This window comes from Brachypodium distachyon, chromosome 3 (assembly GCF_000005505.3).
Source record: "Brachypodium distachyon strain Bd21 chromosome 3, Brachypodium_distachyon_v3.0, whole genome shotgun sequence".
In the NCBI taxonomy this organism is placed as follows: domain Eukaryota; kingdom Viridiplantae; phylum Streptophyta; class Magnoliopsida; order Poales; family Poaceae; genus Brachypodium; species Brachypodium distachyon.
The window spans coordinates 341,804-362,836 of NC_016133.3; the positions used below are offsets into that span (position 1 = coordinate 341,804).

General features: G+C 47.1%; 4 protein-coding genes and 1 pseudogene across 4 annotated transcripts; 2 read left to right on the top strand and 3 right to left on the bottom strand.

The window, feature by feature from the left end:
- Positions 1-890: 890 nt before the first annotated feature.
- Positions 891-2,230, bottom strand: LOC112271465 (annotated as a pseudogene).
- A 3,395-nt stretch (positions 2,231-5,625) lies between these two features.
- LOC100833190 (60S ribosomal protein L9) lies at positions 5,626-7,490 on the bottom strand. The gene is made up of 3 exons (XM_010235356.3): positions 7,031-7,490; positions 6,277-6,399; positions 5,626-5,930 (listed from the first exon to the last, which is right to left on the bottom strand). The coding sequence occupies exons 1-3, from the start codon at positions 7,391-7,393 to the stop codon at positions 5,847-5,849; spliced, it is 570 nt and encodes a 189-aa protein (XP_010233658.1). The 5' UTR covers positions 7,394-7,490; the 3' UTR covers positions 5,626-5,846.
- Positions 7,491-7,727: 237 nt separating this feature from the next.
- Positions 7,728-12,375, bottom strand: LOC100830130 (beta-glucosidase 34). The gene is made up of 14 exons (XM_003574896.3): positions 12,198-12,375; positions 11,900-12,087; positions 10,713-10,779; positions 10,452-10,510; positions 10,217-10,292; positions 10,031-10,102; positions 9,747-9,834; positions 9,396-9,651; positions 9,133-9,248; positions 8,832-9,055; positions 8,722-8,753; positions 8,422-8,524; positions 8,174-8,282; positions 7,728-8,082 (listed from the first exon to the last, which is right to left on the bottom strand). Exons 2-14 carry the CDS (start codon positions 12,068-12,070, stop codon positions 7,908-7,910), a joined length of 1,548 nt encoding a protein of 515 aa, XP_003574944.1. The 5' UTR covers positions 12,071-12,087; positions 12,198-12,375; the 3' UTR covers positions 7,728-7,907.
- A 733-nt stretch (positions 12,376-13,108) lies between these two features.
- LOC100824314 (ferredoxin--NADP reductase, leaf isozyme 1, chloroplastic) lies at positions 13,109-15,561 on the top strand. Its single transcript, XM_003574956.4, has 7 exons — positions 13,109-13,526; positions 13,645-13,857; positions 14,064-14,155; positions 14,309-14,386; positions 14,537-14,599; positions 14,679-14,913; positions 15,124-15,561. The coding sequence occupies exons 1-7, from the start codon at positions 13,199-13,201 to the stop codon at positions 15,189-15,191; spliced, it is 1,077 nt and encodes a 358-aa protein (XP_003575004.1). The 5' UTR covers positions 13,109-13,198; the 3' UTR covers positions 15,192-15,561.
- Positions 15,562-15,801: 240 nt separating this feature from the next.
- On the top strand, positions 15,802-19,244 carry LOC100824088. Its single transcript, XM_003570727.4, has 3 exons — positions 15,802-15,938; positions 16,045-17,259; positions 18,898-19,244. Exons 2-3 carry the CDS (start codon positions 16,070-16,072, stop codon positions 18,908-18,910), a joined length of 1,203 nt encoding a protein of 400 aa, XP_003570775.1. The 5' UTR covers positions 15,802-15,938; positions 16,045-16,069; the 3' UTR covers positions 18,911-19,244.
- Positions 19,245-21,033: the final 1,789 nt, after the last annotated feature.

Here is a 21,033-nt window from a genome sequence, read left to right on the forward strand (position 1 = left end):
GATGATCAAGATCAAGAAGCTCATCGTATAATCCTAAATGTTACCCACGGTACAAAGTTTTCACATCCGACTGATGACTGTATAATTGTGTATATGTATAATCGATGGATGGATCATCATCAGGGCCTCTTCAGTAGCATGCGTATGGAAAATGTACATATATCATCGATCAAACAACATTACACATTCGTACTGACGATCGAAATACAAGGGACACTTTGCTGGATCGACGAATGGGCGCAGTGAAATGGCTCACATAGATCTCTCCTCCTGCCAGACAAAGGCCCATCGATCCATTCCCACCGATTCACAGTGACCCTTTACTCTTTTAGTCCCACCTCGCTTCCTTACCGACGGCCCCCCCAGCATATATACATTCGCAAACAGCTCTCCAAGCAACGAGCAGAGGGTGAAGTTGTGCGTTGAGAGGAGGAGCGCCCGCGTAACGAGCCTGCACCGGACCGGTGCGCGTCCCATAACCCTAAACCTCCTGCGCTGCCTCTCATCTTGGAGGTCCATGCCTGCAGGGGTGTGTTGCTTCCACAGCGCACACCGACACTTGAGAACACAAAAGGCGTTTAATCCGGCGCCTTGGCCTTGATAACCCATAAGCGCCGATGCCCTGCGCGGGCCGCCCCTCCTCCTCCAGGAATTGGGCCGGCGGTGGGTTCCTCCTTGGGCCCTATATATCCCCCCCTAATCAGTTGCCCTCTTTTGTTTGATCTATTTTCTGTCTTCTTTTTCTTTTTGGCTGTACAACTTCATCATTTCTTCACGTGGCATCTCTGTTCCAAGCAAAAAAAGAAGCAAGGGATCAGGATGGAGATAATCCCGATATATCTTTTTTTTTTGTGAAACATAATCCGTGATATAATCATCATTCATTGATTCTATGCTGAATAGCTGAAACACATGGATGTCATTGTCAAGTGTACTGTTCATAATTGAAATAATCATCATTCCCAAAGTACTAGCAAGTACTAACAATTCAAAGGCTGCAAACCAAACAAAACCAAATTATAGTAGCACCACCAAAAGGCCAAAAGGCAAACCTTGCAGGGTCATCCTTGGGTGCAGGGAATGTGGGAGGCCAGACCATCATAAGAGGATACATATGACGCACAAATTGACCCTTCAGTGACGGCCCATATACTTTACGCAGCGTCCTGCACTTAACATCCAAGTAGAGTATGGATCGACCCATCGTCAAGAACACAAACTCAGCATTGTTCCCCACCTAGAATATCTCGACAATAGCAGTATGATCACCCTCAAATGTGCGATCTGACATCCTCAGATTGGCAACAATCTCACGCAAACAAAAGGAATCCACCAGCAACCAGTTATCCCCCTTTTGGAGCCAGATGCAAAGTTGAAGCACCTTGACATGGATGAGATATACTCTGGAATCATCGTCGGCCCGTGACAGCATGGTGGTTCTGTGTATGCCTCCGCACTCCACCCCTTGTGGGAACTGAACTGTTGATAAACTTGAAGCCAACAAATCCAAGATGACAATGTCGCGCGGGGCCATTATATAAATTTTATTGTTGGCGAGAAGAGGTTCTAGTCCCCATGCCACACGAGGGAGCTGTGCCTTGGCCAACGTCTGCATGAACCAGACACCATCTTGCAGCATATAAACGCAAGCTTCAGAACGTATCCCTTCCTGGGAAAACAACAAGTAGGACAAGCCTTCCCCGTCTTCTTTATAGAGGAGGTCACGGGAAGCGAAGCATCTACTGATTTCCAGTAGGACATGAGGGGGTCGTGGGACAATAGTCATCGCTTTCTCAGGGCACAGCGGGGAGAGGAGCCCACCGAAGTGAAATTTCCGCGATGAGGAGGGTGCTCCAGCCTCCAAACAGCCGCTGATGAGGATCCTGCCATTCTGGCAATCGTCGACCGACACTTTGTTGTAGGCATCGAAACTGTAGCTCGTCACACGGTGGACCACGGTGGCGAGCTCGGCGGGTTGAGGAAACATCGGTACGAAGAACGGTTGTTGCGGTTCGTAGTCTGAGTAGGATGACCTCAGGTCGACAAAGAAGCCGAGGAGGCGGGGTGGGTGGAGCTTGCGGAGGGTCAGAGGCGTGGCGGAGCCAGCGCTTGCAGACGAGGGCCGCACGGACGAGGGTGGTGGGGAAGCCGAGACGGACGATGATCTCGATGAGGAGGTTGTCGTCGTCGAGCACCTTGGATATGGCATCCACCGGCAGGATCTCGGCATCCACGAGCATGGTGCTGTTGGATTTGACCCTGGAAGGAACAGCAGCAGCCACAAAGTAATACAATCTAACAACATACTCCCACTGTTCCTGAATATAAGATGTGCTAGCTTTGTCCTAAGTTTGACCAAGTTTACAAAAAAAAAACTAATATCTGCAATATCAAAAAAGTTGACCTTGAAAATATATATCATGATGGAATTAACAGAACTAATTTAGAATTGTTTATAAACTTGGTCAAATTTTAAGAAATTTAATTTAGGACAAACCTAGAACATCTTATATTTAGAAGTGGAGATAGTATACTGCACAATATGCGGTGCTCAAAACAAAGAGAAATCGGTTGGATGATCGATCTTACCCTTGGGTAATCTCAGCTGGACCCATCATTGTATTCGTATCTCCACTGTCGCAATAATCAAAAGGCTAGGGTTTTAGTAGGAGGGAAAAATTCTGCGTAGCTAGGGTTTTTCCGCTGGAAAAGAAGAGGAATTACTGGATGAGAAGATAAGGAGGATTCTTCTCTCTGCTATATCCTCGTCAGTTTGTTCTCAACAAAAAAAATAAAGTTACCTAAAGTATTATTCCCTGTCACTAGCGAAAACAAAAAACAGATTATCTGATGACCTCAATTTTGACTAACTATTGATGATTCATATATAGTTTCCATATGTTCGATGCAGCAACGACTGATTCTTTGTAAGCCAAGGAGTAACATAATTTGCAAATGGGTACGGTCGAGATACGTACACTTGAGCATGCAAAAATTAAATTATTACAGTATTGCGAGAGTATTAATTTACTGTACTCAGTCGAGCCTCCGCAACCTTTTATTTATTTATTTTTTGCTCATCCTTCTTGATCTTCTTCCCCAAGCGAACGTCGGCGAGCACGAGTGGCTCCTCATCCGTCCTGCCGTCACTTTGCCTTTGGTAGCTTCAAGCTGAAACACTCGGGCGAGCTCCATTCCTTTCCCCTTTTCCTAGCAACATCCATGAAATGCCTAGGGGATATATCATCGTCGTCATCTTCTCCGTCAGAGCACGGCTGGTTCGGCAGATCGGGCGCCTCCAGCGGCGGGAACTCGATCAGGAACGGCGGCCACACTGGACACTCCGGCGCCGGCGCCCAGGAAGACGACCCACCGGCCGTGCCGCAACAAGAACAGGAGGAGTACTCCACGAGCGTAGGAGGAGGACAGTGAGAGCGGCTCGCCGATCCCTGCATCATCATCCATACGGCCACCTTGCGGTCGATGCGGCTCGAGTCGAAGCCACTATTGCCGCCGGCGCCGACGACGACCTCCTCGAGGTGCGCGGCGTTTTGGGCCAGGAACCTGAGGAGCCGGGCGTGGAAGTAGCTCAGCTCCTCGGCGTCGAGATCCACGGCCACTCTCCTCAGCGAATCCAGTCCTGTGCATCCGAACTCGCCCAAATCCTCGCAGCAATCTGCTTCGTCGTCTTGGTCATGGCGGCCGCCTGACAAGTCCGCCATGGCCGCCGCCCGAACCTCCTGGTCCGGAACTGCGTCGCGGAGGTAGTCCCGCCAGCGGGATCTGAGCCGGAGCTCCTGGACGGCCGGGCAGCGGCGGAGCAGGCTGACCACGGCGGCGGCACGGCTGGCGGCGGACCCGCACGTCGTCAGCTCCTCGATCTCGAGCCGCTCCAGGTCGGGGAACGTTACCGACGGCGTCGACTGCCCGGCGTCGGCGTCGGCGTCGAGCAGGTCGGCGGTGGAGTAGACGGTGAGCTTGAGAGCCCTGGTGTGTCGCAGGCCGAGGAGGTCGACGGCGCTGAGCGGCTTCGCGTGGTGCACCTCCAGGTGGACCCGCTGCAGCAGCATGGGCGGATCCGACCCGCGGGACTGGAGGAAGACGACGGCGGCGGACGCGGTCGGGTCGACCCGGGTGAAGCGGAGGCGGCGGAGGCCCGGCGCGTCGAGGAAGAAGGAGGCGCATGATCCGGATCCGGTCGTGTCGAGTTCGGCGAGGACGACGGAGACGGTGGCCGGCGGGCAGCAGAGGCAGACGGCGCCGTTGACCATCGTCGTCGTCGTCCCCCCCTGCAATGTACAGGACTCGATGCAGAGGTCGGCGAGCTTGGGCGCGGCGTCGAGCATGGCCTGGACGGCGTCGAGGCTGATGCCGCAGCGCCGCAGCCGCAGCGCCTCCAGGCTCGGGAAAGCGACAAGACGGCCGCCATGGCCATGGTGCCCCGGCGCCCATGAATAGGTCTTGTGGCTGACGACGTTGCAGCCCTTGAGGTCGAGGATCCGGAGCGCGGCGGCGCCGAACGGGAGCGAGTCCAGGGACAGGGCATACGACGACGCCGACGGATCCCTCCCGCCGCCGGAGCCGCAGTCGACCCGGAGCTCCTCGACGACGCCGTCTTCCTCGCCATGGATGCTGAAACAGCCACAGGGGAAGGTGGCGGCGCGGAGGATGTCGTCGTGCATGGCCGTGGCGGCGGCGTCGCGCATGACGACGGTGACCTTGCGGGTGGCGGACTTGTGGGAGAAGTGGCGGTGGAAGGCGAGCGCTTGGCGGGTGTCGATCTCGGCGCGCCCGCGGACGCCGGCGGCGGTCATGGCGGGGTAGGAGCGGTGGTCGAAGTTGATGGCGGAGGTCTGGAGCCAGAGGCGGCGGCGCCATCGGCGGGAGAGCGCGGCGGTGCTGGCGGCCTCGCGGACGGGGGCGTAGGAGAGGATGTGGATCAGCAGGTCGTCCGGGAGGTCCGAGAGCCGGTCGCGCCGGCGGGGGGAAGCGGCCGCCATGGATCCAAGGTTAGTTTGTTCGTTGGAGATCTCTCGGATCTAACCGTTTAAAAGTGCCATGTATCTGAGGATCTCTCGGACCCAACGAACTGGATGGGGATCGGGATTCAGTTAACTGAGGGCTGTATATATATGTAGTCCACGATTGGGCCGGGCCAGTTTATTGCTGACCAGTCCAGCTTGCTTTTTGTTTTTTTTTGAGAATACCAGTCCAGATTGCTGCTGCTAGTACTTTTTCGCCAAAGCCCATGAACTGTCCGAAAGTGTCACAAGTTCGGACGATAACAATTAAGGCCCAAATTGATGAGATCATGACTTCTTTCCTCGAGACAGAATCCAGGACTTCTTGCCTAATCGACCCACAGCAGTCACATAACAACCTAGTCCAGTAAAAATTCCACTGTCAACTTACGATCGACAAAGAAGAACAAAGATCTCCAATTCAGCTTTCGGTAACAGCTGCTGAGACAATGCGGATCACAGATCTCCCTTTGATAGATATACTACAGTCCAATAACATTCTAGAGTTGAGTTCAGATCGCCAAGTCGAGCAAGACATTCAGAGCAGAGGCACCAGACACAGAAATAACAAATAAACAGTGCATAGGAAATAAGACAACACGACTCCAGCAACCAAAGATAAGATGTCTTATCAACCAGGAAACAAACATCTCAGCAAACGATAAAGAACACCTTCTCCAGTTACACTTGATCCGGTACAAATTATAATCAACTTGTGATCCACTCAAAAAGAAAATAAAACAGCACAGGATATTGGTGGTTCTGGACTCTCCTCTAGGACAATTTCTGCTACCAGCTACAACGGGGTTGAGTTGCATATCACCACTACTCTTCCTTGATGGCACCCTTGTCGCTGACGTAGATACCGTCCAAGAACTTCCTGATATCCTTCTTCTTCACATGGCATTTCTGTTTACAAGCAAAACGCAAAAAAGGGTCAGGATGGAGATGATTAAGTGTCAAAAAGGTCAAGAGAAACACAGGCTATTAGCTCAACGGTTGTAAAGAAAATGCACTTGTTCCAAAACATGCATATATTTTTTACTTCCAAGTTGGAAGTCCAGTGAAACAAATCATTGTGAATACTACCAAAAGGCATGGTTCCCACACAAACCCGCAAGGTACATTCCGTAATTCACTATGCTAAGTATAATCATACATAATAGGGTTCTCAATAGAAAGGAATCTAACTTGTGATGTGAGTTTTCGTGATGCAAGTTTTCCTTGCATGAAACACAGATACAAGGACTCAAACCTGGTTAATCAGAGCAGCGGAGCGGGAGACAAGCTCGATGTCATTGCCATCAAGAACAAGCTCATCCTTGACCTTCTCAGAGCGCAGGATCGTCACACCATCAAGCATATCAACTTTCCTGACCTATTAAAGTTAAGGAAAGAATCTCAGAACATTTCATAAATGACTCAACAACAGATGAAGCCATACAGGACAAGTTATTGCCTCTCTAGAGCATAGCCAACCCAAATTTGTCTGACACTAAGGTAAACACTACAAGCAAATTACCAGAAGAAGCAGGGCGTCACTACAGTAGTGCTAACAGCCCTCTTTTTCAGAAAGAAAAACGACAGTAATGCTAATGACCCCTGTACTTTTAGAGCTGCATCAGAGGAGTGATCAATTCAACTTAATCAAGGCCAGCAACATTTCTATTGCAGCAATGTATTCAGTGTAACAACACATGTGATTCTAAACCCTCACAAGAATTGGCTCAGTTATACACATGGTTTACAAGCTATACATATTACACATAAATATGTAAAACACCAGCACATAACAGACAGTGGTAATGAACAAATATTTTCCTGTCAAGAATCAGAGGCCACTAAAATTTGCCGACTAGCTTATGGAGTACTGCAAGTGTTGTGCCTGAACTTTGCTAATGGTACCGGAAACACTGAAGCCAGAAGAACATATTGCATACAGAGCAACAGGTAATGAGACCCTACAAGGAAAAAACGGGTTCACAGATCGTTAGGTTTAGGTCTTTTACCTTCTTCTCGCCGAGGAAGTTCCTGATCTCGATGGCCTTGTTGCCGGAGGTGATGGAGGCGTTGATGGGGAAATGGGCGTACACGAAGCGCATCTTGTAGCGGAAACCCTTGGTGACGCCGGTGATGAGGTTCTGGACGTGGGAGATGGCGGTGCGGATGGCGGCCATGGTGCGGCGGGTGCCGAACCAGGCGTCCACCTTGAGCTTCCGGCCGCCCTCCTGCAGCTGGAAGTCGAGGTTGAGGTGCTTGAAGTTGCGGGTCAGCGTCCCGCGGGGCCCCGTCACCGTGATCATCTTGGCGGCGACCTTCACCGTCACCTCCTCGGGGATCTCCATCGTCTCCGACGCCAGGATCGTCTTCATCTTCGCCGGGCGGGGTGGGAAGGCGGCAGCAGAGGCTTGGGGCGGCGGCGGCGGAAGGGGGAGGCTTTGGTTCAGCGGCGGCGGGGTGAAGTGGAGAGGGAGACTTATATACCTGGGGTTTGTTCGTTAGGGTTTGTTTGCCTCTGTCGGAGGGAAATGGGCTTTTATTGGGCCAAATATGTTCACTCGCGCGCCCGTTTTAGGTCCAAAATCATTCACAAATCTTTCAACAGCGAAATTTAACAGGCCCAACAGGTTTTTCAGGCCCAATTTAACGGCCGAAACACCAAATTTTAACAGGCCCAATTTCATTCAAAAAATAAAACGTACAAAAAGCGATCGAAAATGATAATTCCATTATCTCAAACCAACAATTATGTACAACAAGTTTTTCAGGCTCACTATATTTATATACAATCGATGAATACATGCAGGGAAAGGCTCCAATTGGTATGTGATCATGTCTACATGCCAAATGATCGTGACCCTCTACATTCTGGGTCTCAACTTTTGATCAAGAGGATGCCAATAAATCCTTGAACCATTGGACTGAGTTCTTGGGGTATCTCTTCAGGTTATCCCTGTAGTCCACATAGTACAACCCGAATCTCGAGGTGTATCCTGCGGTCCACTCCCAATTGTCAAGAAGAGACCACACGAAATACCCGCGGACATCGCAACCATCCTCCCTGAAATTAGATCATCAAAGATTAACCGGTCCATGATTTTACAAAAAAAAGATTTTTTTGGGATCGAGGAAAGGTAAAATTAAGCGAGTACCTTATGGAATCCGCTAGGTTTGTCATGTAGTCATTGTGGTACTTGATCCTTTTCCTGTCCTTGAGGGCCTTCTTGAGGGAGATGAAGGGGCTGTTGCTATCATCCATCCCTGAAATATGAAAGGGAATCTATGTCAAAGGGCACACTACACCTGATCAAGAACACATCCTTGTTATTTCCGTTAACTCAAAGCGGTTTTTGTTCTATCTTTTGCAGCTTTGTGCTATTTGTACTATGCATGTACTTGCCATTTTCAGTTATGTAGACGGTTGGCGTGTTGTATCTGTCCTTGACATAGTTCATGAGGCTCCTCATGCTGCCAGGCACAATGTATAGCCATATTGAATTCGCCTGCGCAGAAAATATTATTCAGTCAGGTCTGCAATTAAATTTCACAAACACTCATCACATCACATAATTAGTAGTATTGCAGCTAAAAAAAGTTTATTATTTGACTAATCTTCGCTAATATATGGTGAAATTTGTTTAGACAATGAGCTTCCTTCACATCATGGAAGAAGAGATGTGCATGTTTCTAACATGATTACCTTATCTCCAATTGGCTTGCCATCTCTGAAGGCTGAAAATGCACACAAGATACATGTACATCAGTAGCAATTTAGATTTAGAGTTTAGGGAGGAAAACAGATCAACTTACGGAGGCTGATGGATCCTGAGTCTGCCAAGGTATCATTCAGAAATTTCTTAATGTAAGTGGAGTTGTCATCCTTTGTGTAGAATGTGGTGTAGTGATTGATTCCCATGAAGTCCAGCGAGCCTTTCACCAGGTCAGCCTCTTTCGTCGTGAACCTCGGCAGCCTAACTCCAACCCTCGATCTCATCGTCACCGGGTAATCACCGAAGAAGAAGGGATCAGCAAACCTTTTGGCACCACCTCATCAGTTATCCATGATCAGATTAATTCAGTTAGAAACAATGGAGTTGGTGATGAGGCTCACCATCCCAGCTGGAACTCCTGTGCTCTCTTGGTTGCCTCAACATCAGCTGTGGAGTTTGAGGCAGGCTCATACCATATGACATCTAATGACATCCCCAGCTCTCCATTCTGCTTTGCCTGCATAACATGTATATATTAAGGTAACATGATAATTTAATTAAGGCCTTGTCTTGCCAAGATCACAGAGTTTCAGAGTGCAGAAACTAAATCTGAAGTGAAAGGATCAATTTTTGTATATATAGGATGGTCTCCTATATATCTGACCTTGTACTTGGTCCTGTACATGTCTGAAACCGTGGCATGAGCCAGGATGATGTTGTGGGCAACAATGTAGGGCTCGGTGCCTGAGCTGCCTTGCTTGCAGTAGAGGTGCCGGAGCACGGAGCAGCGGCCCGGTGCGTGGATACCGCTGTCGTAGCCCTGCACCGTTACCGTGTGCGGCTCATTGAAGGTGATCCAGTGCTTCACTCTGTCCCCGAATGCCTCGAAACACGTCTCCGCATACGCCAGGTAGTCGTTGCTGCATTCATTTTTCAGAAACCAATGGCAATTTGGTTGGCATGCATTTTGGTTAAAGTTTATCCAAATTATATGTCATTATCTGCCTACACATACATTATTTGCCTGTCTAGCAAGCCCATGTACTTGTCCTCCAAGGCTTGGGGAAGGTCCCAGTGGTACAGTGTTACATATGGCTCAATCCCTGGAAAAACAAAACAAAAACTAGTTCATCTTGTCAGTAAAATCACAACCCATTTGCTTTCAGCACTAGATTTTCTTTTAAAAAAGATATTGGATTCAGCACTACATTCTCAAACAACAATTGGATCCAGCACTTAATTATATATTTCCAACAAAAATTCGACAGAAGGTCCAACTGGTAGGTTTCTAGAGTTCACCTTTCGCTATTAGTGCATTGATCACCTTGTTGTAGTGGTCGATGCCTGCCTGGTTGACCTCACCGGTGCCATCTGAATGTCAAATGAAGCTCATAAATTATTATGTCCATAGTTTGACAACCTTGTTTATTATACTCAAATCCTAAATAAGAGATGCAAGGCATTGGAAAATACTGTAACGCATACTTGGGAGAATCCGAGACCACGCTATCGAGAATCTGTACGCATCCAATCCCATATCTGCCATGAGCTCAATGTCCTCCTAAATATAAATTTGTTTCAAGGACAGTAAAATTCACTGTACAGTGTGTAATTAAGAGTGTTTATATCCATATTCAACGTGTTGTTCTAGAGAAAACATTTTGTATCATCTTGATGCGTTGATATAGTGTCCATTTCCAACAATAACAAAAATAGAAACCTCAAAACGGTGGTAGTGGTCGACTGCAACATCGGCATTGCTGAAGTCAAGAATCTTCCCTACAGAGGAGAAAAAGAAGTATCTGTAAGATTGTATCACCATCTTGAATCATATATAGGACTGTCAATTTCAGTTACCAAGGTTAGTTTCCTTGCTGAGTCATTATTCATTAAAGACCAAAGAATGGCTAGGGGGAGCAACCCCTACTTAACAGTCAATGTTCTACGTTAAAGAAAGAGAAACATTCTTCATTCATGTTACCAAACGTGTGTGCAAATTTGTCCCAAATTGCAGGTCCTCTTCCATCCTCCTTGACGGCTCCTTCATACTATATAGAAGAAAACGTGATTTCAGGTAGTATATCAAACAATAGTAAAATACAATTCTATCGTTTTAGATTTTTACATATTTTTCGCCTATATAATTGCATCAATAGTCACTGAATCCATTTTGGGTTCAAGTAATATTGATGGATAGAAGCCATCGTGTTCAATATTCGTGATGGATAATTTTTTCTGAAATAGTACAAATAATCACTGTAAAATATAAAGATAAGTAGTCACCTCCTTCCAGTTTGCTCGATCATCCGAGATAATCTAGCTACAACTTTAGCTGACCAAAGGGGTCACCAGTTGCAATCAAGTCGCACTCAGCTCGGAGGCATATATGTGTGGCTTCCAACTTTTTTCTTCGTGTCTCTTCCGGAGAACACTAATTCCTTTTCAGTGCATCATGTCAATTTCTACTGTTTGGATTCGATGGACAGGTTTTGGCTAATTATTGGTCAGTGGAGAACTGTCAAAAGTTTCCTAGGATCCTACAGAACAACTGAACCACTCGTACAAAATTTACAAATATTTGTGCCAGCTTTCTTTGAACACATAGACTCAATCTTTCCTAGTGCATGGTGTTAATTGGAGTAATTGCTTTCTGAAAGCGCACTCCTACATGATGATGTTAATTAATTTAAAATCTGCAGCGATTTCTTTTTATCGGAATCGGTGGTGTTTTTTTTCTCAAACTTTGAACAAAGTTGTAACGTACGGTGTGCATGTGAAAATATCAAATAGTGCCATGACAGATGTTTTTTTGTTACCAAAACCTAAAGCTGAGCCTATGACAGCTGTGTGCATGCATACATAAGCATATTGCAGTTGGCCATGCATGGTTCATAAAATTTTCTGTTGATCAAAGCTAAACTACGATATGCATGTAAGTAATTGAAATATATTGTAACAATTCATTACAGACAGTGTTACCCACGACGAGACCGACATCAGAACCTAACAATCATTTTCTCGACACTTTCGGGCGCGGTATGGACAACGAGGATTTTGTTTGTTGAGAGGACTTTATATATGTCGAGAATGTCGGCATGAAACAGTACATGCTATATGTATGTGGACTGTATGGAAGAATTAGGAATGAACAATTATCTCAAATTAAACCTGGTAGGCGGAGGCGGCGGTGCCGAAGACGAAGCCCTTTGGGAAGCTCCCTCTTGTCAGATTACTCCTCTGCTGGCCTCGTGTCGTCGTCGCCATCGACAAAGCGGCCAACCACACCACAAGCACCATTGTTGTTGCTTCCATGCATCCCCATTTGTATGCCATCCTCATGCATTAATTCCCTCCCACTAGAGAAGAGAGATGATCAAGGAGAAGGTAATTAAGCTCGAAGATATAGAGAAGAACAGGAGGAGGAAGGAAGGTCCCAATATATATGTGATGGTGTTCGGGATCAGACATGTGTGTGATGTTGTTGCTTGCACTGAGAGAATTAGTCTTGATGATTGATGTATGTGTGTGTATGGAAAGTTGGTTAGGAGTGGCAAATGGAGCAGGAAGCCATTGCTAATGAGCCAAGTGTGGAGGGAACTCTCTCGTAACCTCCATCCTGTATACTACTAAGAATCCATGCATACATACATATATGTTCATGCTCATGCGCGTATAGAGCTAGCTATTTCAAAGACTTTTAATTTGAACCAAAGCTTAATTATGCCTATCAGGAATCTATTTCTAATCTAATTTCGTGCCCTGTATATTGCTATGTAGATAGATCAGCGATGATGCTTCTTGGTCTGTCATATGTTTGATTGTACAAACAATTAATCTTGGGTAGCCGCAAAGAAACGTCTGAAAGCACGTACGAATACGACCGAGGCAAGGTCCATGCTGTACTGGCTGCCTCAGATTGTGCTGCTGCGTTGCTTTCAAAGTCAGTTGGTTCCCAATTTGAACGGCCGGTGCAGTTACATTCAGAGAAGAAAGACCAAGAAAGAGATAAGGATTGAAGCTAGATGAAGTTCATGGGCTGAACGCAAGAGCAACACTCACAATGATTAATCCAATCATTCAAGAGATGGCTGATCTGCTCTTCCGATTTTTTTTTGCACGGATCCCAAAGCACGCGTCGTCAGCACTTAAACGTCAATGGTAGATTGCCGAGTTGACACGCATGATGAACGTCAGTACTCTTTTGAGGGAGAAACAAGATGCGTGAGCAGAGGGCCTTGGTCGTAAAGATGGGCCGAGATTTTTTTTGACAGGCTTGAAGTCCACTTTCGGCCCATTGAATAACAGTCCACCGTCGGCCCATGAATCGGAGGAAGGATCATACACCACTTGCTCCTCACCTCGATTCTCTTCCACCCAATCTTCTTCTTCGCCTCTCCTCTCCCGCGTGATCTCTCCAACCCAATCCAGTCGCCAGCCACCCAGTCTCCATTCCCACAGTACCCACACATGGCCGCCGCGCTGACCGCCACGCTGCCGTCCTCTCCAGCCGCCGCGTCGCCGATCAATGGCGGAAGCACCAGCCACTTCTTGGCCTGCCCTTCCCGGCTCCGCAATGGCGGCGGGCGGCTGCGGGTGTCGACGACGGACACTGCGGTGTCGGCGGAGCCAGCGGCGCCGGTGAAGGCGGCCAAGGTCTCGAAGAAGCAGGACGAAGGGGTGGTGACCAACAAGTACCGGCCCAAGGAGCCCTACGTCGGCCGCTGCCTCCTCAACACCCGCCTCACCGGCGACAACGCCCCCGGCGAGACCTGGCACATGGTCTTCAGCACCGAAGGTACCAATTAACCCACATCCCCCTTCTTCCAATTCCAATTCCAATTCCATCCCATGGATCCATCGGAGAGAGCCTGGATTGAATTTGGGGCGGCGAGATTAATTTGGTGGGTTTGCAGGCGAGATCCCGTACAGAGAGGGGCAGTCCATCGGGGTGATCGCGGACGGGGAGGACAAGAACGGCAAGCCGCACAAGCTCAGGCTCTACTCCATCGCCAGCAGCGCCATTGGGGACTTCGGGGACTCCAAGACCGTCTCCCTCTGCGTCAAGAGGCTCGTCTACACCAACGACCAGGGAGAGATCGTCAAGGGAGTCTGCTCAAACTTCCTATGTGTGTAACTCTCTCTCAGCCTCACTCTCTTCTCTCTCTGTAGCTAGTTCTTCTTCAGATTAATCTGTTGATTTAATTAAGTACATCATCAGATCTAAAGGAAACTAATTAATGATGAGATGCATGTTCATTTGATGGCAAGACAGATACCTTTGGTCTTCTTCTTCTAGTAATTGTTTGCTGAAACTGCTCTGATATATGTGCAGGTGACCTGAAGCCTGGCTCTGAAGTGAAGATCACAGGACCTGTCGGCAAGGAGATGCTCATGCCCAAAGACCCCAACGCCACCATCATCATGGTACACTAAGCTAATTCCTGCTTGATTACAATGAATAATCACCACCTTCACACTTTGCATCGATCCATGATCTGTTTTTCTCATAGACATACATGTAAAAAATGAACACCTTGCTGACTGATGGACACATATCCCTGCATGACCAAATGGCAGCTCGCGACGGGTACCGGTATCGCGCCGTTCCGCTCTTTCCTGTGGAAGATGTTCTTCGAGGAGCACGAGGACTACAAGGTACTGACATGGATCAACCACGTATCTATACATATCGGTCATGCTTGTATTACGACACCAGAAAAACTGTCTCTGTTTCCCCAATAAATTAACACAAGTATAGTACATCGAGCTTAACTATTGAGCTATGCATATGTATTAATGTCGCAGTTCAATGGCCTGGCATGGCTCTTCCTGGGGGTTCCTACAAGTGACACTCTGCTCTACAAGGAGGTCAGTCCTTGCATTGTCTAGTGCCGTTGCTCAATTGAATTCCACGGTTCAACGGATCGGTTCCAAATTGTGTGTGCAGGAGTTTGAGAAGATGACGGAGATCGGCGGTGACAACTTCCGGCTGGACTTTGCGGTGAGCCGGGAGCAGACAAACGCGGCGGGGGAGAAGATGTACATCCAGACCCGGATGGCGGAGTACAAGGAGGAGCTGTGGGAGATGCTCAAGAAGGACAACACCTACGTCTACATGTGCGGTCTCAGGGGCATGGAGAAGGGCATTGACGACATCATGATCGACCTTGCCGCCAAAGACGGTACTACTCCCTCCGTTCCTAAATTCTTGTCGTTGTTTTAGTTCAAATTTGTACTTAAACAACGACAAGAATTTAGGAACGGAGGAAGTACATCACAGCATTGCTCGATCTGGATCCACTCAATATTGGTCAATGCTGCTGCTGATATCGATCGGAACTAATGGTCGAAGCTAGCCAGTGATGAGATTAAATGATTTCTTGTCGTCGCAGGGATCGACTGGATCGACTACAAGAAGCAGCTGAAGAAGGCGGAGCAATGGAACGTCGAAGTCTACTGATCATGCCATGCCAATTGCCATATGGATGGACTTGGACATGCTTGCATATGCACTACATGTTCTTAATTTTCCTTTTTGTCCCCATTCCCGGTTGAATTGTGGCAAGCTCGATCAAGCTTCGACGATCATACATGCATACATTGCCTTCGGTCATATGGTGAGCTGAGATGAAATCGTTGGCTCTCCAGCTCTGATCCATACGTAGATACTGACACGCACGGTATTTTGTCTCGATCGATCGAGCTCACTCGCCTTCCGGTCTTATATGCTTCCATGAATGTATGTATGTATGTATATCTATGATGTAGATACACATTTCGCACGGTATTGCTCATCTGCTACCTACTGCAGTAATTTGTGTCCAGTGTAATTTTGTTATGTTACTGTTTTTTTTTTTTGAGAAGAGGTTTGGTTTCCGAGCGATGAGCAAATAGTATTATTTTTTTCCCCTCAAAAATGCAAATAGGAAACAAGCTGGGCTTTGGTTTGGCGAGTAAAAAGCGAAGTGAGATCGATGGGCTTTAGTTCTCCCAGGTTGGGTCGGGCTTCACTATAATGGGCCAGAATTGATGGGCTGCACACTCCTCTCGTTCTCTTCGCTTCAGTCTCCCATCTCCAGTTCTCGACACGGCACGACACCGACCCGAGCGCGGCGGAGCGAGAGAAAGGAGGGGCACTGCCGGCGATCTCAGCCAGCCCGCGTCGTCCCCAACGCCGGCGACCCACGCTTCCCCCGAACGATCCGAGGTGACCCCTTCTCCCCCCCCCCTCTCGTATTTCCTACCAATTTCGTCTCCCCCTGGCTAGATTCCCCCCCTCCTAAACCCTGGCGATTGCTTGCTTGTGGCGACAGCGGAGAGAGCGTGCTGCATTCTGGGATGGCGGACTCCGTGTCCAAGGTGCTCGACGACGACAACCTCCTGGCCGAGATCATCGTCCGCGTCGGCTTCCCCACCACCCTCGTCCGCGCCGCCCTCGTCTGCAAGCGCTGGTTCCGCCAAGCCTCCGACCCCGCCCTCCTCAACCGTTTCCGCAAGCTCCACCCGCGCCGCCTCCTCGGCTTCTACCTCCAACTCAGTTGGAATCTAAGCGTGGCCGCACGCTTCATCCTGGTGCTGCCTCAGCCCCCGGAGCTCGGCACCGTCATCCGCCGTAAAACCTACCAGTACCAGCTGTGCAGCTCGAGCCAAATCATTGGCTGCCGGAACGGCAACCTGCTCATTGGCGTCTTCACAGGCGACTTCGCACTTGCGGTGCACAGCCCGCTCTGCTCCGACAGAGGCCTGGCCACCCTCCCAGCACTCCCAACCTGCTTTATTTTCACGCTGGACAGTTTCGTTACATTCCTCTCCAAAGAAGAAGGCGACGGCTTGTCATATTTTTATGTGGCGGGGGAGCCTACCAAGGATGCAACAGGATCTACGGTGCACGTATACGTGTTGCGAAATGGTGATGGTGCCTGGCGCGAGCATCTTACCTTGTCCACAGACCAGCAGCTCGCTCATCTGCGTTCGGATCCAAGAGCTGTGCTCGTTGACGACAAAATATATATCGCGTCTGGCCTGAGTGACATTGTTGTCTTTGACTTGACGGTTCCAAGCTTCTCCACAATTCACCTCCCACATGGGGTGGAGTATGTCACTGGTGGCACCATACTGTCACGGGCCGATGATGCTTCTGGTGTATATCTCATCCATGCCGGCAAGGACCTTCTACTTCGCATCTGGCTCCACAAGGAGGGCGACGATTGGTTGCTGGTGGACACCATTTGTTTGCATGAGATGTGTGCTAACTTGAGGATGTTAGATTGCACGGTTGAGGATGACCCTACTGCTATTCCCCGGATAAGCCATGTGGGGGACTATGCTGAGTTTGTGTTCTTGGAGATGGGTCGATGCGTACTCCTCTTGGATGTCAAGTGCAGGACACTGCGTAAATTGTATGAGATGCCAAAAGATGATCCATTTTTTCGGGGTAAAAACTACCCTGTCGAGAAGATTGGTGATATTCATCCTGTTATGATGATCTGGCCTCCCAAATTCCCTGTGCTCAAGGATGATCCTGCAAGGTTTGCCTTTTGGCCTTTATATGATATGTATATAACTATATATAGCTCTCTTATTGAGGCCACAAAGTTAAGCAACATTACGAATGCTCGCCGTAAGATGATTTTAAATCACTTGTGTGTTTAATTGTTTATTCATCGCACCATTTTAACAAAACTAGTTAAGCGTCATTAGAGAATGTTGCTGTAATTAAGATTATATATGAAATTACTTGTACAGGGGTAATATTACTTGGTGTTTACTTGTGTTCATAATAGGGCAATATTACAGGTACATGATTTGAGATGCCTAGTATTGTTTTCTCTATTTTCTTGTCCTGAAATATTATCACAAACCCATCAATACTGGAATTTTGGCTTCCTATTTCCACCGCAGTCATTGTTTGGCTGCCTAATCCTTTGAACTGTGAACCTCAAGCTACATATGCGATTGTTAATATTTTTTCCCAAATGTTGCTTAGCGGCCGGATCATATATCTTTTCTCACAAACAAGTGGATCATAAATTTTACGCTGGTACGCTTGAGGCCTTGAGCAATGCATGATCTGTGGTTCAGATATATCTGAGCCAAAAAATTCATTTTATTTGATAAGTGGCTAACAGTGGGTAATTTGTGTTTGTGTGGCATTTCTCCTTTTATGGTCAGAGTTTTGTTTCCCTGAAATACAAACTATAAAATGGAAATACAAAGGCATTTAACCTGTGCTTGCTGTAGCTTTTTTGAAGAATAAAACTATAATGCCGGACCAAATTCATTATTTGATTTCTGAGCACACATAACATTTGACCGTAGTTGTACTGGCCATTTATCTTAATCCTGCGAGGTTTGCCTTTTGGCCTTTAAATAATCCTACATTGGTTTTGGTATTGTCATACTAGTTTTTCATTGGTTTTGTGGAGCCAGTAATATTTTCTTGGCCTCAAAAGTCTAGTTACTGCATTACATTTAATAGTGGCCATTGCTGTCGTTCTTGTTTCCTACACATATCTGATTATCGTAGATCACTCCATTGAATGGTTACTTATGTAGTTATGTTAAACCTTGTTTTGGCATGAGAGCATACGTCCTGAGCTTGTTTGGAGTTTTTAGCATGGACCTCTAAGTCTGCTGTATCACAGTTTTCTGAACTGTCAGTGCAAAACTACAGATTGGACCTAAAAAAAGTACAACTCATCATTTATTAAGAGCTGAAAGAAACCTTGCCTTGCTATCGTGTCGACCACTGTATTTCCTTGTCTTGGAATGTTATCACAAACCCATCAAGCCTGGAATCTTAGCTTCCTAATTCTTAAATAAAATCATGTGTAATTTTATACCATGGCTACTGGTTATCTGCCTACCTCTGAACTGCGAACCCTAAGCTATGTATGAAACTGTTAATGCTTGTCTTTTTCTTTCTGAAAGTCGCTTAGTGGGTTGTATATCTTCTTTGTGCATGCCCCTGGCATGAATTTAGTAGTGGATTGTATAGACTTCACACCCCAGCATTCATGTTTGAGTTTATTTTTTCCTTCTGATTTAGACAAGTGTATAGTCTAACCTAACCTATACTTACAGCTTATGCTGTCATTTCTCGTGATGCTCCCATACTTGATTTATCTCCGTATCCTGACCCATGCTTGTGTTTTGTCTGGATACAGAAATGCCATGTGAAGAAGAAGGATGATATCAGGAAGTTCTCGATAAGGGCGCCATCAAGGAAGAGCCCCAATGATCTGCTTGTTAGTTTGTTAGCTGATAGAAGAAACTGTCCTAGAGGAGAGAGGAGTCCAGTACCAATATCCTGTCGCTGCTTTTTGTTTCCCCGAGTGAATCACCACTTGATTACCGGATCAAGTATAGCCGGAGAAGGCGATCGAGATGTTTGTTTCCTGGGTGATATTGATAGTACAACCAATTAATCTTTGCTTGCACCGATTATGTTTCTTTCTGTATTTGTTCTTCCCCTCGGAGGTCTGCTTAATTAGATGAGATCTGCTGCATTTTATTCGTTCTTAGGCCTTTTCCAATGTATCGGTGCATACTTCACTTTTCAGAGTTTGCATCGGTGCATACCACTGGAGCATTAAAAAGCAGGTGGTGCAAACTCAGCTGGAGCATTAAAAAGCAGGTGGTGCAAACTCAGCTTTTGCATGCACCGGTTCATATAGATGAATCGATCCAAAGAAATAAAGTTGTTGGAAGGCCCCACATGTCATTGAAAAGAGGGATGGAGAGCGAGTATGTGATTGAATAAAATACTTTTGCCAACATGTAGGTCCCACTAGGTACCAAAGTGTAGGTGCATGCCATTGTAGCCAAATGACAAAATTAAACAAGCTCCGGTGCAAACTTTTTGAGTTTTCTTCACCTACACTGTGGAAGGCCTTATGGTCGGAAGCCGGAGCAGGCAGGAGTTTCAGAATGCTCCTGGGCTTAGTTCCTATATACTTAGATGGGTTTTAGTTCTCTGGGATTGTTGGGCCGAGCTTGAATTTATTGATAGGCTGTGCACCTGTACGCAAGAAGTACCGGTACGCAGATTGTAGGAGCCGCGTCTAATCTCTGGATAAACCATGTCGAGTACTATGCTGAGTGTATGACGCCTGTTTCATGTCGGGTATTATGCCGAGTGTATGACGCCAGTTTCATTGGCATGAGATGATGAGACCTCAGATTTTTTTTTTATCACAAACGGACCAAATACTAGATTCATTTATATATGAATCAATTCGATCTGGAAGTAGAGTGCTTCGTTGATGCGGCCATGACCCATGTGAGAACTGGCCTTAGACATAAGGCGGAGCCCTGGCAGTACATCGACGCAACTCATTCGCCGTCTCCTGCCCGCAATTCCGGCCAACCCGCACCCATCACCATGTCCGGTGATGTTTGAAGCATCATAGCCTAGCTAGTTGCTGATTCCCCAATGCGTGCTTCCGCACGGACCAGGGCCGCCACTCTTGGATCTGAAGAAATCGGCCATGGCTGACGAATAGCCCTGAGTTGAATGGCCTTTTAGATTACGATTTTACCCCTTCAATCATGGTACTTCCTAATTTTTGACCGTAGTACACCTTGATGCTTGTGCCGGAGTACTGGTTAATATTATCCATCAGATTAGAGAAAACAAATTGTTCATATTTATTCCGGTGTAACGTAAAAGAGCTCCCACTTGGATATCAAGCGCAGGACATTGAGTGAAGTATATGAGATGCCGAAAGAGGACCCATCTTTGGGCGCTGTCCATCCTCTTATAGTCTTATGATGATCTGGCCTCCCATATTTGATATTCCTTGCGCTCAATGACGATGATCCTGGAAGGTTTGACTTTTGATCTTTTGGATGATATATATGTTCTGTGCTCTTGTTTGAGTGCATCAGATCATCCATCAAACTGTTTGTTATAGCCGCGGAGTGGTGTTAGCTGTATGAATTATTCCTTAGGCCATTTCAACAACACAAGGTAAGCGACATTTGAGAAAGCTTGCCTTCTGGTATATATGTCCATCATCCTCTGTTTCCTGTGAAACAGAAACGCCACCTGATGAACAAGGATGACAGGAATCATTTGGATGGTCAGTGACATGGGCGCCATCAGGGAAGAGCAGTAACAGTTGCATTTCCTGACTTATATGTACGACACATTTTTTAATGAACTTATGTACGACACATTTTTTAATGAACTTATGTACGACACATTTTTTTAATGAACTTATATGTAAGACACATTTTTACCACACTTCTACGGATGACACATTTTTTTACCGAACTTATATGCATGACACATTTTTATA